Genomic DNA, 16060 nt, shown 5'->3' with positions numbered 1-16060 from the left:
GAAAGTCCTGGATTATTTGAGCAGAGTGGGGCCTCGATTATTTGAGCAGAGTGGGGCCTTGATTATTTGAGCTGATTTGGGCCAGGCATTTTCCTTTTGCAACAGCATCCCTTGTGGATGTCTTATGAGAAAGGGAAGGACAACTGGGCGTTCAATTGTCCAAATCCTGCCGGACACCATGACGTCACTGCCTCCAATGTGGAGCCACTTGTTCACCTCCCCATCACCTGCATCCAGCCATCCAGATGGAACAAGCTCAACCTGTTCTCGTTGCTGAACAGTACACTTGAAAGTCATACATTGAGACCACTGTCTATTCGTCGATGTTGACAGGTCAAGGCCATTCTGTAGGATTGTTCCTCAATCTGGTTGTTTCGCTGAAGTGTCTGGCAAATGGGCAGTTGGCTGAATCCTAGTGTTCTTGCAATATGGACATGTATTGCCCATCAGTGCCATTCCAAGACCGTCTCACTCTGTTTTGGTGATAACTTTGGTATTTGATCATCAGCTTATTAAAAAAGATCCATCTATCATTGAATGCTTTTTATCTATTTTTAGTAGGTTCATTCATATTTGATATGATGCCATCCTATTTTGGATAGCAAGATAATTAATTGAACATTTATATCAAACAGTGTTTGTGGCTGGTAACTTTTCTGTCAGGCTGCATGAAATTTTCCTCCATCTCCCCAACTGTCTGGAAGATAAATCTAAGACTTCAGTTTAATTATAACTCCTTGTATAGATTCTCAAGCGGTTGTTTACATTATTTCAACTTTATCAAGATGAGATTTGTGGGCAGTAACTCACCTGCCCGACTGTATTGTAAGGTTTTAAGATTATTTCAAACACTGATATAATACTCTTCTTTCAGATCCTGACCTACAGCCATCAGCAGATCTGAAATCACAGTGCCAGATGTTATTTCAAAAACACAAGATCCATTTTGCTGCCCTTACAGTTGTTTGTCTGCAAGATGGAAAACTCAGCATGTCACATGTTGAAGAAGCATCTGAGAACTCGTTACTTAAAACCCACATGATGTGGGCAAGCACCTTGTCAGGAGCTGATAGCATTAAGCTGAATAACATGTTTACAACATCGCTGCATCACATGAGAGGAAATCTACTGACGGAATCCGATGGGATATTTACACTTCAGAATATATATGCAATTACAATTGTCACTGCCATACTGACAGATCATTCAGCAGATTACATGGACATCATCGATATCATGTTCCTGTACAGGCATGTCAGACTGCTGGACGAACACTCTGCTTCCTGTGAGAAGTTTGTCATCTGTTTGAGTAGATTCCAACAGAGGCTTTTGATGAAGAGATTTTCACATGAGATACTCCAGCATAGGTTTGCCTTCGTCCTGTCACATGAGGCATGTGGATCTCACTCATTTTGTGTTCGACTTTTGAAGGAAGTCCAGAGTGGGATGGAGGAGGATACTTTGAAAGACTTGGTCCAGACATCTGACAGAATACATGGTTGTTCCTTCTCTCATTGGCTGTCAATGGGAAAGCACCTGGAACTGTATAGATCAGTGGCTGTGTTCCTGTCAGATAGTGACACTTGTGAATGTATGATAGGTTGTTGTCTGACAGGAAATGCTGCCCTCCTGGAGCTAATACTCCAAACGATGGATTCCGAGGTAGCAAATTCAGCCCTGCCAAAGTGTCGATATCTACCTGTTATCGCTGAGCCAAGTGACATAAAAATACTTGACACGCACCTGCTGCCTCCGCTCCATCTGGCTTGTTACTATGGCAACCGAACTGTTGTTTCTATTCTAACTGAGCATAACTTTGAAATCAACAAGCAGGTTTCAGGTGGCAAGGAAGATGGAGCAATACCAGCTGAATCCACACCAATCTCTGTGGCTTCACTCCAAGGACACACAAGTACTGTGGAACTCCTGCTGAAGCATGGAGCCAACGTTGAAGTTGTTGATGTCAATTACAACACTCCTCTGCACATCGCATGCATTCAGAGACATAGAGACATTGTCACTACTATGGTTGCAGCCTGTAGAGGAATTATGTCTGAGAGAAATATTGACGGGAACACTCCAATTCATTTAGTTTGTCAGACAGGAGACATTAATATTGTTGAAATTCTTTTGAATCTTGATTGCGATTGCTCTTTGTTGAACTATGGTAACTACCTACCACTTGATATAGCATGTGAGCAAGGGGATGAAGGTGTGGTAAAGGCATTGCTACACAAGTGGGGTTACCCAGTACCATATGACGGATCCGACACACCCCTGCACAAAGCATGTCGAGCAGGCTTCCCATGGATTGTACAGCTCCTTCTTATGTATGATGCGGAAAGATCAGTAAATGTGGATGCTGGACACCCACTGTTGATAGCTATTAAACAGAACAGGCCTTGCATTGCAAGTATGTTGATGACAAAGAAGACATCCATGTTAGTGTTGGATGGTTATGGTAACACAGTTCTGTGGAGTGCCTGTAAAGGGGGACATGTGGAGATAGTGAAACTATTGGTGGAGAATGGGCTGGATGTATCACAGTCTGATTATGATAACACAGCTCTGGAGAGTGCCTGTGAAGGGGGAGATGTGGAGATTGTGAAACTATTGTTGGAGAATGGGCTGGATGTATCACCGTCTTATTATGGTGGCAGAGCTCTGTGCAGTGCCTGTAAAGGGGGACATGTGGAGATTGTGAAACTATTGTTGGAGAATGGGCAGGATGTATCACATTCTTATTATGGTAACAGAGCTCTAGAGAGTGCCTGTGAAGGGGGACATGTGGAGATTGTGAAACTATTGTTGGAGAATGGGCTGGATGTATCACAGTATGATTGTTGTGGCAGAGCTCTAGAGATTGCCTGTGAAGGGGGACATGTGGAGATAGTGAAACTATTGGTGGAGAATGGGCTGGATGTATCACAGTATGATTGTTGTGGCAGAGCTCTAGAGATTGCCTGTGAAGGGGGACATGTGGAGATAGTGAAACTATTGGTGGAGAATGGGCTGGATGTATCACAGTATGATTATGGTGACACGGCTCTAGAGATTGCCTGTGAAGGGGGACATGTGAAGATTGTGAAACTATTGGTGGAGAATGGGCTGGATGTATCACAGCCTGATTATGGTGACACGGCTCTAGAGATTGCCTGTGAAGGGGGACATGTGGAGATAGTGAAACTATTGTTGGAGAATGGGCTGGATGTATCACAGTATGGTTATGCTGGCAGAGCTCTAGAGATTGCCTGTGAAGGGGGACATGTGGAGATAGTGAAACTATTGGTGGAGAATGGGCTGGATGTATCACAGTATGATTATGGTTACTATCTGTGGAGTGGCTTTAAAGAGGGGCATGTGGAGATAGTGAAACTATTGATGGAGAATGGGCTGGATGTATCACAGTCTTATTATGGTGGCAGAGCTCTAGAGAGTGCCTGTGAAGGGGGACATGTGAAGATAGTGAAACTATTGTTGGAGAATGGGCTGGATGTATCACAGTCTGATTATGGTGGCAGAGCTCTAGAGAGTGCCTGTGAAGGGGGACATGTGAAGATAGTGAAACTATTGTTGGAGAATGGGCGGGATGTATCACAGTATGATTATGGTTACTATCTGTGGAGAGCCTGTAAAGGGGGACATGTGGAGATAGTGAAACTATTGATGGAGAATGGGCTGGATGTATCACAGCCTGATTATGGTAACACGGCTCTAGAGAGTGCCTGTAAAGGGGGGCATGTGGAGATAGTGAAACTATTGGTGGAGAATGGGCTGGATGTATCACAGTATGATTATGGTGGCAGAGCTCTAGAGAGTGCCTGTAAAGGGGGACATGTGGAGATAGTGAAACTATTGGTGGAGAATGGGCTGGATGTATCACAGTATGATTATGGTGGCAGAGCTCTAGAGAGTGCCTTTAAAGGGGGGCATGTGGAGATAGTGAAACTATTGATTGAGAATGGGCTGGATGTATCACAGTCTGATTATGGTGGCAGAGCTCTAGAGATTGCCTGTGAAGGGGGACATGTGGAGATAGTGAAACTATTGGTGGAGAATGGGCTGGATGTATCACAGTCTGATTATGGTTACACAGCTCTGTTGAGTGCCTGTGAAGGGGGACATGTGGAGATTGTGAAACTATTGTTGGAGAATAGACTGGATGTACCACAGTCTGATCATGGTGTTTCAGTTCTAGGGAGTGCCTGTGAAGGGGGACATGTGGAAATTGTGAAACTTTTATTGAAATTGTTGCTGAAGAAATGTGTGGATGTGTCCTTCACTTTCAAAGTTTTGTTAAGAGTCTGCGCAAACAGACAAACTGATATATTTAGGTGTTTCGTCGACAGAATGGAAACAGAACAACGACTGTGTGATATATTTAGTCAACAGGACGAAGATGGAAACACAGTTATACATTATTGTTGTGTTACAGGCAGCAGGGATGAAATTTTGATGCTCCTGACTAAAGTCCCATTTTCTGTCTTCAACATGGTTAATGTTAATGGAGACACACCACTAGATCTAGCAGTGAAACATGGTCATATACACATAGTGAGAGATCTTATTACTTTTACGGAAATAAGTTATGCAGCACCTAAACTGTTCAAAATGGCTATTAGACTTGGTGATGCACATACAGTAATGCTGTTGTCAAAGAGATCTGTTGGAAAAATAATTGGAAATAACTGGAACAAAGAGGAACTCATGAAACTTTTGAAGGATGTAGCTAATGAAGGTAGTTTTGCTATTTACCAGATTCTCAGCAACATGTTACAAAAAGCATTGAACACAAAAAAGTTGGAATCTTGGTGTCCATCAGTTCATATTTGTAAAGACCTTATTCAAAATGGGTGTTGTGCATCTGATGATGTTATGACAAAGCTGTTGGGCATGAAGAATGCTCTTCTGTTGGACATGTTAATAGATGTGGGATATTTGAGGACAAGCAATACCATTCACAGTACAAAAGCCATGGATATAGCATGTAAGCTAGGACTAGCAAATATTGTTGAAAAGATAGCCCTTTTTGGTGTTCCTGTCATCTGCCAGAATAATCCTGGCCAAATGTTTTTGCATACGGCATGCAGGTATGGCCATGACAATATCACAAGTCTGCTCATCAACAAAGGTGCAGAGGTAAACCAAGCTGATGATAGTTTGAATACACCTTTGCACATAGCATGCAGAAATGGAAATATATCAAATATAAGAATTCTTTTAGAAGCCAGTGCACATGTCAATGCAAGAGACACCAATGGCGCAACACCCCTTCTGTTAGCATGTAAGTTGAGACACAGCAAGGTTGTCAAACTATTGATGGATGTTGGAGCAGATGTATCAACTTCAAATGATGCTGGTGAAACATGTCTCCATTTGTGCTGTGAACGAGGAAAACTGTCTCTAGTTGAAATGCTTCTGGATGCAGGAGCACCTGTAGACAGCAAGGGACCTAATGACATAACCCCACTTCTGATAGCATCAAAGCATGGATATACAGACATTGTAAAAACACTTGTGCGTCATGGTGCTAAAGTATCTAATATAGACATTAATGCCAATTCATGTCTTCATCACTTTTGCCGACTTGGAAAAACTGAAACAGTGAAATTTTTACTTGATGCTGGAGGTAATGCGTCTATTGCAAACAAGGTAGAAATGACATGTTTTCACATAGCATGCCTGATGAACCATCTGCAGCTTGTGGATATGCTGCAAGGATATGCACCAGCTATTACCTACAACCAAAGTCAACAATTCCAAATAATGTCAAAATCATGTAAACGTGGACAAGACTCAATCGTTGACCTATTAGTAAAGAATGGATGGAATCCGTCCATTACAAATGGGAAGAATGAAACACCTCTGCATATGGCCTGCAAATACAGACAGACACTTGTACTAAGGGTTCTGTTGAGACACAATGCTAATGTTTTTGCAAAAAGCGATACAGGAGACATACCATTCACAAGTATCCTTGCTTGTCCTCGGATGTTCAAGGTGTTTTGTCAAGTGTACCCAGATGTATCCATGTGTGATGATGAAAGGAACAGTGTTCTACACCAAGCGTGTATGAAAGGACTCCAAGAGTGTGTTGGTATCCTGTGTGAGAGGGGAGCAAGGGTAGACATTAAAAACAGCCTTGGCTATTACCCAGTTCATGTGGCTGCTGAAAACAATAATGCCCCCATCTTGAAAACTCTCTTGAAATATAATGCTGATATATCAGTCAAAGATAATGAAAATCAAACCCCTCTTCATCATGCTTGTGATGAGGGTCGCACCGAATCTGTTTCTATGTTAATTGAAGCAGGAGCTGACATTGATGCCAGAGATTCACATTCATCAACACCTTTACACCTTGCTTGTAGAAATGGACATCTTCCTGTTGTACAGTTCCTGACAGAGAACAACGCAGATATCAACCATCTTGATAATCAACACAACTCTGGCCTTTGTATTGCCTGTGAGAACGGTCATGCAGACATTGCATCATATTTGTTTGGAAAGGGTGTTTCAATTCACATCAAGGGACATCGTGGAAACACACCACTCCACAGAGCATGCTCCCAGGGCCATGCCACCATTGTAGAACAGTTGCTTTTGAATGGGGCAGATCCACTAGTAGAAAACACAAATGGAAATATTCCTTTGTATCATGCTGTCCTCTGGGGCCATGTTAAAGTTATAAGGGTACTTCTCGATAAATGTCTGCCATTGTTTCAGCTACATGTCAAAGGTCACAGATTTCTTAAAGAAGCGTGTGCACGAGGTCATCTTGACGTAATACAAGACCTCCTTGATCATGGTGCAGGTGCGTCACTTCAACAATGTGACATGAGGCCACTAGTGAATGCTGCACTGGAGACTAACAGACTTGAGTGTCTTATCAAGATAGTGAAAGATGTCCTTGATGATGCAGATGTTAACGGGAAAACCATCCTCCATATACTGTGTGAATCTGACAATACTCCCCTGGACTGGATTAAGAAGGTTGTTGAATGTGGGTCAAATGTGTGTCCACCTAGCTCAAAGGATGGGAAATTGCCCCAACATATATGCAGTGAAAATGGGAGAGAGGACATCCTGCACTTTATACTTGACAAGGGTGGTGACAAACTTGCTAAAGACAATGCTGGTTGGACTGTACTTCACTATGCCTGTGTGAATGGGAACTTTGTCCTTGCAGAATGGCTGATTAAGGATGGATTTGATATAAATATTCAAGACAACTCTGGAAATTCCCCACTGGATTTGGCAATATTGAATAGCAGATATGAAATAACTTGTCTTTTTGATCTTTCATATATATGTACACAACATAATGCACATTTAAACAGTCACTCAGTCAGGCACATCTGTTGTGAAAATCAGGTAGAATTTTTGTCATTGTGCCTCAAATGCAGGGTAATGTTTAACTGCGACCTGACAGGTAACAGCCTCCTCCATGTGGCATGTGATGAAGGGAAACCAGAGATTGTTCAACTGCTCACATCAGCTGGATGGTTTCCATGTGAGACAAATGCAATAGGAGAGACCCCGGTACACTTAGGATGTGGAGATCCAAACATTTTGGCTGTTATATTCAACACAGTTCTAGACAGGCAACTTTCCAAGAAGATGATGATGACTCAAGACACGGATGGCAATACACCTTTACATGTTGCTACATATGAAAGGTGTTCTGAAAATGTGGCATTGCTGCTGGAAAGAGGGGCAGATGTAAACATTGTAAACATGCACAAGCAAACGGTCTTGCATGTGGCATGCCAGTGTGGGGATGAAAATATAGTAGCTTTGTTTCTATCAGCGAAAGCAGATATATGTGCACTAGATGCACACGGTGACACACCATTGCATACTGCTTGCCAAGAAGGACACATCAATGTCCTTAAACTTCTCTTACTTCATGGAGGTATGTTAGACTGTGTTAACAAACAAGGACAAACAGTCCTTCACATTGCATGCGCTTCTGGTCAACCAAGTCTTCCTGACATTTTGGAAGTGGTTGCTGATAAAGATGCTTTGAAACGAGCACTTTGTGTCAAAGACTGGGAAGGAAACACACCTATACATGTTGCTGCAGGTGTAAACTGGTCAGAAGATATGAATCATCTCGTAAAGGTTGCAGATGTTAGTATGCGGAACAACGTCAATCAAACTGCTCTACACATAGCATGTACAGAAGGAAACAAGGCAGCTGTTCACTGTCTCCTCCGGGCTGGATCAAACGTAGCTGAAACATACCTCATAGGGGACACACCACTCCATATTGTGTGTCACAATGGATGTCTTGATTTGGTAAAGATGGTCATTCAACATGGAGGTGACACTGAGGCTGTTAACAAGGCAGGGAGAACACCACTGCATGAAGCAGCCTTCTGTGGACATGTGGACGTAGTGAAATATCTCAGTGAATGTGGTTGTGATATTAAGGCACTAGATAATACAGGAAATAGTGTTCTGCATCTGGCATGTAAATCTGGAAGCTCTGGCACAGTGGAAATGTGTCTTGCTGAAAAGGTTAAACCAAACATATATGGCAACACCCCTCTCCATGTTGCTGCCGGGTCTAGCAACAAAGATGTGGTAACAATGATTCTATTGAAAGGATATAATGTGAATGCTGCCAACAAGCATGGAGAAACACCGCTTTTCTTTGCCTGTTATCATGGAAGGACTATCACAGCTACAGAATTACTCCGATCTGGGGCTGAGATGGATGTTTCTAACACTGAAGGATACACACCATTACACATGGCCAGTCTGATGGGACATCTGGACACAGTGCTTCTTCTTCTGGCATTCAAACCTAATCTTGAAGTGAGATCATGCAGTGGGAGCACCCCACTTCACCTAGCTTGCCAAGGTGGGTCTGTAGGTGCTGCTGATGCTTTACTGAAGGCTGGAGCTAGAGTTGACTCGGTTGACAGGGATCTTAACACCCCACTACATATTGCCTCAGACAACAGCAGTGAAGACATGATCAGCCTGCTGGCAAGGTGGGATGTCAGTGCAGGTCCAAAGAATGTATTAGGTGACACACCTCTTCATGTGGTCTGTAAAAGAGGATTTGAACACATGATCATCAGTGTCTTAAAACTAACATGTGACATCCTACATGAAAACAAGGAAGGCAAAACACCATTGCAATTAGTGTGTGAAAAAGGGTTTACACATATTTTAGAAATTCTTCTAAACAGACTTTGGGTATGTCAGAACCTCAAACAACCAAATCTTCAGAAAGATTTGACCAAGTGTAACCATAAGCTTTACTTCAGTAGATACCTTCATATGGCCTGTGAAGGAAAACACTGTGGCATTGTCAAACATCTACTACAGCACAATGCTGATGTGAATCATAAGGGCAAGACAGGGGACACACCTTTAGTAACAGCATGTAGAGTAGAAGCTCCCGACATTGTGAAATTGTTGGTGGAGTGCGGAGCTGATATACTGTTCCAAGACAAAGATGGACTGTCTCCGCTACACATCACCTGCAGAAAGGGCAACAAAGATATTGTCAATGTACTTTTGGAAAAAGGAGCAAATTTTGGAGTGATGGATAAACATGGACGTTCACCATTGTTTGAAGCTGTTGAGAATGCACATTTAGAAATTGTGTCATTGTTGATAGCACTGGGTGCAAATGTGCGTCTTCAAAACAGATACTACCGCACACCACTCCATGAAGCATGTTGGGAGGGACATACAGAGTGTGTAAGGATGCTCATGAGAGCAGGAGCGGAGTTAGATGTTCCAAATCGCTATGGCAACACGCCCCTCCACAATGCATGCATGCAGAGACACAGGGAGGTAGTGGATGTTCTGCTTCAGGGTGGAGCTGAAGTCTCACCAGTGAACAAGAGGAACATGACCCCACTTCACTACGCATGTCTCTTGGGACTGGCTGGCACTGTAGATCTCCTTGTCAAGGCAGGGGCAGATGGTAATTTCACAGACTCAAAAGGCAGGACCCCTGTGGACATGTGCTCAAGACAAGACCTTGTCACCATCTTGACAAATAGGTAAACAATAAGTCTGCATTATGCATTTCCTTCCTTTAAAAATTGTATATGTGTACAGTCAAACTTAAGTGGGTACTCTATCCAGTTTAAACAATTTAATAGTTATGATTATATTTCTCACACATTGATATATAGGGTGGAATGAGATAGTTTCAATTCTTTCAGTATTATATTTTAATGATTATGGATTGTATCCTGATGACGTGTATCATTGATCATAATACTGATCACTGGATTTGTCTTGTCAAGACTTGACTGTTTACACCCTGCCCTATTATTGCCGAGTGTGGCGCTTGGCAACAAACAAACACTTCTTTTTTACTGAAAATTGTGGTGTTGTGTGAGTGTTAAGTGCTACCGGTAGGGCAGGACATGCTTACCATTTTCACGAATCCCTGATGCAAAACTGATTGTCAGTTATCCATTCATGTAATTTAATGAATGTGTTTTCTATTCCAGACATGCTGCTAATTCTGGGAGAAAGAGAACAAGTGGGAAAGTGTGTGATGGTGACTTGCCTCCCAGTAAGCGACGACGGTTTCAGGACAGTCTTGACAAGGTATGTATCATGTTAATGCAACAATATCGTGTGTAACAACTTGGAAAACAACATACTGCAAATATATTTCTTTTTTATTTAAATTCTTATCTGTACTCATCAGTTACATCCTAAAAACTACTATAGAGATGATTTAGATCCAAACCTGTATTGTAAAGCTTAGTTTGTCTAAATAATACTGGCCTTAATAATATGTAGCTGGTAGTATCCACCCTAAAAAATGATGGATGACAGAGTTCATGAGGAATCTTTATTCAAGCACCCAACAACACACTTGTAATTAAAGAAGACCAATAAAACAGAAAAAAAAACATAACTGCATGTTAGACTTTGCCATATGTGATCATGTATATAACACAATTACAAGGTAACATTAAGCAAAAACTCACACAAATTCATGCCACATTCATCCCATTCAAATTATATTAAAAAAAACAGAATATAAACAAACAGATTCTACACCTAGAATCAAGAGAAATGTTTTGGAATTCAGCATTAAATCATATATAATACAGACCGAAAATAAAGGCTAGCCTTACGCAATCGGTGGGCAATGCCAAGGACACCCATGAACTATTACATCCTTTGTTGCTATCGAGATATCACTATGACACAACCTGATCAAGTAAACTATAAACTTTACTCATAAATAAAACATATAAACATGACTAGACCAATTATCAAATCAAGCTATACATAAATACAATTACACTAACTCTTCAACAATATTATAACTCTGAATTTACATACCGGTAAGTACAACCTTCTACATTTTCTTGCCAAATAGAAATAACATAACTTCATGAACATACCTTTAAAATACATCTTATACAGATAACCAAACAAAGCAATGAATAAACTTCAAACCTTAAACATACTACTGACAAGTACCCAATCAAATGTAATAGGCCATATAAACACTCAACATGTGACCACAACAGAAACTTCTTTGAAGACTCTGACAAATGAACATAATGGGAGAGTAAAGCAGAGTGATCAAAAGGTCACACTACCAAACTATATATTCACACTTGTCACCCAATCAAACCCTTCAAAAAACTTGAGATACACTTCACCACCAGAAACATTGTCAAAGTTGTGTTTATGAGATACACTTCACTACCAGAAACATTGTCAAAGTTGTGTTTATGAGATACACTTCACTACCAGAAACATTGTCAAAGTTGTGTTTATGAGATACATTTCACTACCAGAAACATTGTCAAAGTTGTGTTTATGAGATACACTTCACTACCAGAAACATTGTCAAAGTTGTGTTTATGAGATACACTTCACTACCAGAAACATTGTCAAAGTTGTGTTTATGAGATCTGTTCAATGTTGAACATTAGCAAGAAACCTGAAATAGATCTGAATGTACATAAAAAGAATAAAACAACAAAACAAATTGTCTGCTTGTTTGACTCTGCTACAAATACTAAAAAAAGTAATATTTGATATTCTTTGGGAGGCTTGGAATTGTTATGGACAGAACATATTTTCAATCACCGCTTCACGACATACAAATTTTTGTCTGAGAAGAGGAACTGAACAGTTTTTATTTCAAAGGTCTAAAACATTAGGCAATTCTTTTTTTCATGTACCACACTCCACAGCTATTTGTTAGTCATCTAATAGCAACCATGTATGATCTAATAAAACCCTAGACATTGGATGTCTCCTGTATCTCATAGTCTTCCATGACATTCTAGTTATTGGTCAACAAAAAATATATCTTCTAAATATATATTTCACTCATTCTAAATATTTCACTCCTAACTAAAGACATGCAAGCCCTTGTGAAAAAAATTCTTGTTCAATGTCTGTTACAGTCTAAAGACCAAACTGACAAGAATGAAGAGATGGAACTTCTGTCTTGGAGTCTGCTTACAGGACACTGCCACTACCTCTGATATACACTGAGTGGGGGATACAGACTTCATATCCCCCTGTGAGGCACATGGATCAGTGTATACCATAATATGGCTGCTCGTTATGTGCACATTATCTGGCAGCTCCACAATGTGTGTTCAGATAGATAGGTGTGTGATCTATGTATTTGATATGCACACTTATAGGCATGCTTATATGTAGCAAAAAATGGCTTTAACATTGATTTATGGATGTAATTATGGAAATGTATATCAGGATGTCAAAATAGAAAGTCATTTAATGAATATTAATATAAGTGTAAGAAATGTGAATATGGACACTGTGGTTAGGATTTAAACAGAATATTGTTGTAGTAAATGCATTTGAATCCAACTTAATGTAAATATGTACATATAGCAGTTATGTTAGGATGTGCAAAATAGAATATGATTACCGGTATAACAGTAGGTGAATAAATAAAATTAATGTAAATATGAATACTGATGTTAGGATAACCAATGTAACCTATCAATATATATGACCAACCATGCGATAAGGGACCTTATGGGTGAAAAATCACATTTTGACTTTTCATAATATTTTAAAACTTCAGCATCTCCGGCACACAAAAAAACAATTCACAAGCTTCAATTCATATTTATCACAGAGATACATGACATTAAACATTTGAACTCATTTTTCTATTATAACTGTTTATGTAATAATTACAGTTTTTAGATATAATGCCTGATGAATTGAAAGTAAACCTGAAGGGTTTTGAAGTAATGTTTTTATTTCATTGCAAACTAACAAGAGAAAAATAAGATGTTTTTTGTACAGTCTGCACACATGGCAATCTTCACTGAAGTAAGTTCACTTATGACTTATAAAAAAAGCGACAATAAACATTTCAATACACATAAGAAATCATAAGTAATAAGAGTTGATTGTACAATTCTGACACTATGATAAACGTGTTTATGAATTACTCTTAAATAGTGATGATCCCTGGTGTTTATAAAATGGTGAACATATCCTGCCTCACCAGTGCCACGCATCACAAACACATGGAAAGACAAGTCAATTGTTCACTTTTCCTCTGCCTGTTACGCATTTATAGTAATTCAAAAAAGATTTTATTGAAAGTGTTGTATTCGTTTGTAAATAATACGACGACAGAAGATACAAGTTAAATACCCATATGTTACAAAAGCAGATGACAAACAAAACTTGACACATGTTCTTGGTAGAAGAAATGAAATTTCTCAAATATGTGTTGATTCTTAAAATGTGTAAATAATCTCAATAAATCTATAATATACCAGAAACATGACATGGTCTTTCCTAAAATATAAGTTATGTGCACCTAAAACATTGCTTGTAATAACTATGTAGTGTGGGCTGATACTAGAATGTAAACTGGGAATATACATTTATATGCAGCTCATGTAAATATGGACACCAATGTTAGAATGTGAACAGAGAATATGCAATAATATGCAGCTCATGTAAATATGGACACTAATGTCTGGATGTAAACATAGAATATGCAAATATATGCAGCTCATGTAAATATGGACACTAATGTTAGAATGTGAACAGAGAATATGCAATTATATGCAGCTCATGTAAATATGGACACTAATGTTAGGATGTGAACAGAGAATATGCAATTATATGCAGCTCATGTAAATATGGACACTAATGTTAGGATGTAAACAGAGAATATGCAATTATATCCCGCTCATGTAAATATGGACACTTATGTCAGGATGTAAACAGAGAATATGCAAATATATGCAGCTCATGTAAATATGGACACTAATGTTAGGATGTAAACAGAGAATATGCAAATATATGCAGCTCATGTAAATATGGACACTAATGTTAGGATGTAAACAGGATATGCAATTATATGTAGCTCATGTAAATATGGACACTAATGTTAGAATGTGAACAGAGAATATGCAATTATATGCAGCATGGACACTAATGTTAGCATGTAAACAGAGAATATCCAATCATATGCAGCTAATGTAAACATGGACACTTATGTCAGGATGTAAACATAGAATATGCAATTATATGCAGCTAATGTAAAAATGGACAGTAATGTCAGGATGTAAACATAGAATATAGTTTCATCAATATGACCTTTAATGTAAAAAATGTAAATATGGACACTGATGTCAGGATGTAAACATAGAATATGGTTTCATCAATATGACCTTTAATGTAAACAATGTAGATATGGACAGTAATGTCAGGATGCAAACATAGAATATGGTTTCATCAATATGATTCTCAATGTAAACAATGTAAATATGGACACTTATGTCAGGATGTAAACATAGAATATGGTTTCATCAATATGATTCGCAATATTTGAACAATGTAAATATGGACACTTATGTCAGGATGTAAACGTAGAATATGGTTTCATCAATATGATTCGCAATATTTGAACAATGTAAATATGGACACTGATGTCAGGATGTAAACATAGAATATGGTTTCATCAATATGACCTTTAATGTAAACAATGTAAAAATGGACACTTATGTCAGGATGTAAACATAGAATATGGTTTCATCAATATGACCTTTAATGTAAACAATGTAAATATGGACACTAATGTCAGGATGTAAACATAGAATTAATCAATATGACCTTTAATGTAAACAATGTAAAAATGGACACTAATGTCAGGATGTAAACATAGAATATGGTTTCATCAATATGACCTTTAATGTAAACAATGTAAATATGGACACTAATGTCAGGATGTAAACATTGATTATGGTTTCATCAATATGACCTTTAATGTAAACAATGTAAATATGGACACTAATGTCAGGATGTAAACATTGATTATGGTTTCATCAATATGATTCTCAATGTAAACAATGTAAATATGGACACAAATGTCAGGATGTAAACAGAATATGGTTTCATCAATATGATTCTCAATGTAAACAATGTAAATATGGACACAAATGTCAGGATGTAAACAGAATATGGTTTCATCAATATCCATTTCAATGAAACTATGTAAATATGGAGATATACATGTCAAAATGTGAACATAGAAGATGCTTTTATCAGTATGAATCAAAGTGTTAGTAATCTATACATACAAGGAACCATGGAAATGTATCCAGGTAACAGTTTTTCCACTTAAAGGGTTTCACTTATTAGATATAAAATTATCATAATTATTTAGTGAGTGTGCCAAAGGAGAGTATCTACTGAAGAGGTTTGTTCACTTGTAAGGTTTCTACTTAGCGAGAATTCACTGAATATTAGTTTCATCAATGTGACCTTTAATGTAACATATGCAAATGTGGTCACAATGTCAACAAAAATTATGTTTTTATCCACAAGTTTCAAGTGCAACTAATGTAAGTAAGGATTCTGATGTTCAACTTCAGAATGACCTTTATCCGACCAATGAAAGCGTCGCTTACCAGATCATGAAAGTCACAGTCGGAATGTGTTTTCTAATCATGCAACCTTGAAAATGTTAACACGGGGTATTCCTAACGACAGTTTTGGCCAATACGACTGATTCCGTCAAAATTATCGTCTATCTCTCGGATAA

At 38.8% G+C, this 16060-nt stretch overlaps 1 protein-coding gene across 3 annotated transcripts in view; it reads left to right on the top strand.

The window, feature by feature from the left end:
- LOC124136592 overlaps positions 1-15105 on the top strand; it is a 28363-nt gene extending 13258 nt beyond the window's left edge. For all 3 annotated transcript variants that reach the window (XM_046502559.2, XM_046502558.2, XM_046502560.2), the window contains 3 exons: positions 875-10028; positions 10488-10587; positions 12420-15105. In XM_046502559.2, coding sequence (XP_046358515.2) covers positions 875-10028; positions 10488-10587; positions 12420-12500 — 9335 coding nt within the window. In that variant the 3' untranslated portion in view covers positions 12501-15105. The remainder of the gene's footprint in view (positions 1-874; positions 10029-10487; positions 10588-12419) is intronic.
- Positions 15106-16060: the final 955 nt, after the last annotated feature.

The sequence above is a fragment of the Haliotis rufescens genome, unplaced genomic scaffold (assembly GCF_023055435.1).
Source record: "Haliotis rufescens isolate VD_foot unplaced genomic scaffold, xgHalRufe1.0.p SCAF_12, whole genome shotgun sequence".
In the NCBI taxonomy this organism is placed as follows: domain Eukaryota; kingdom Metazoa; phylum Mollusca; class Gastropoda; order Lepetellida; family Haliotidae; genus Haliotis; species Haliotis rufescens.
The sequence above is the reverse complement of the archived record's forward strand: the minus strand, read 5'-3'. Positions and strand labels throughout refer to the sequence as shown.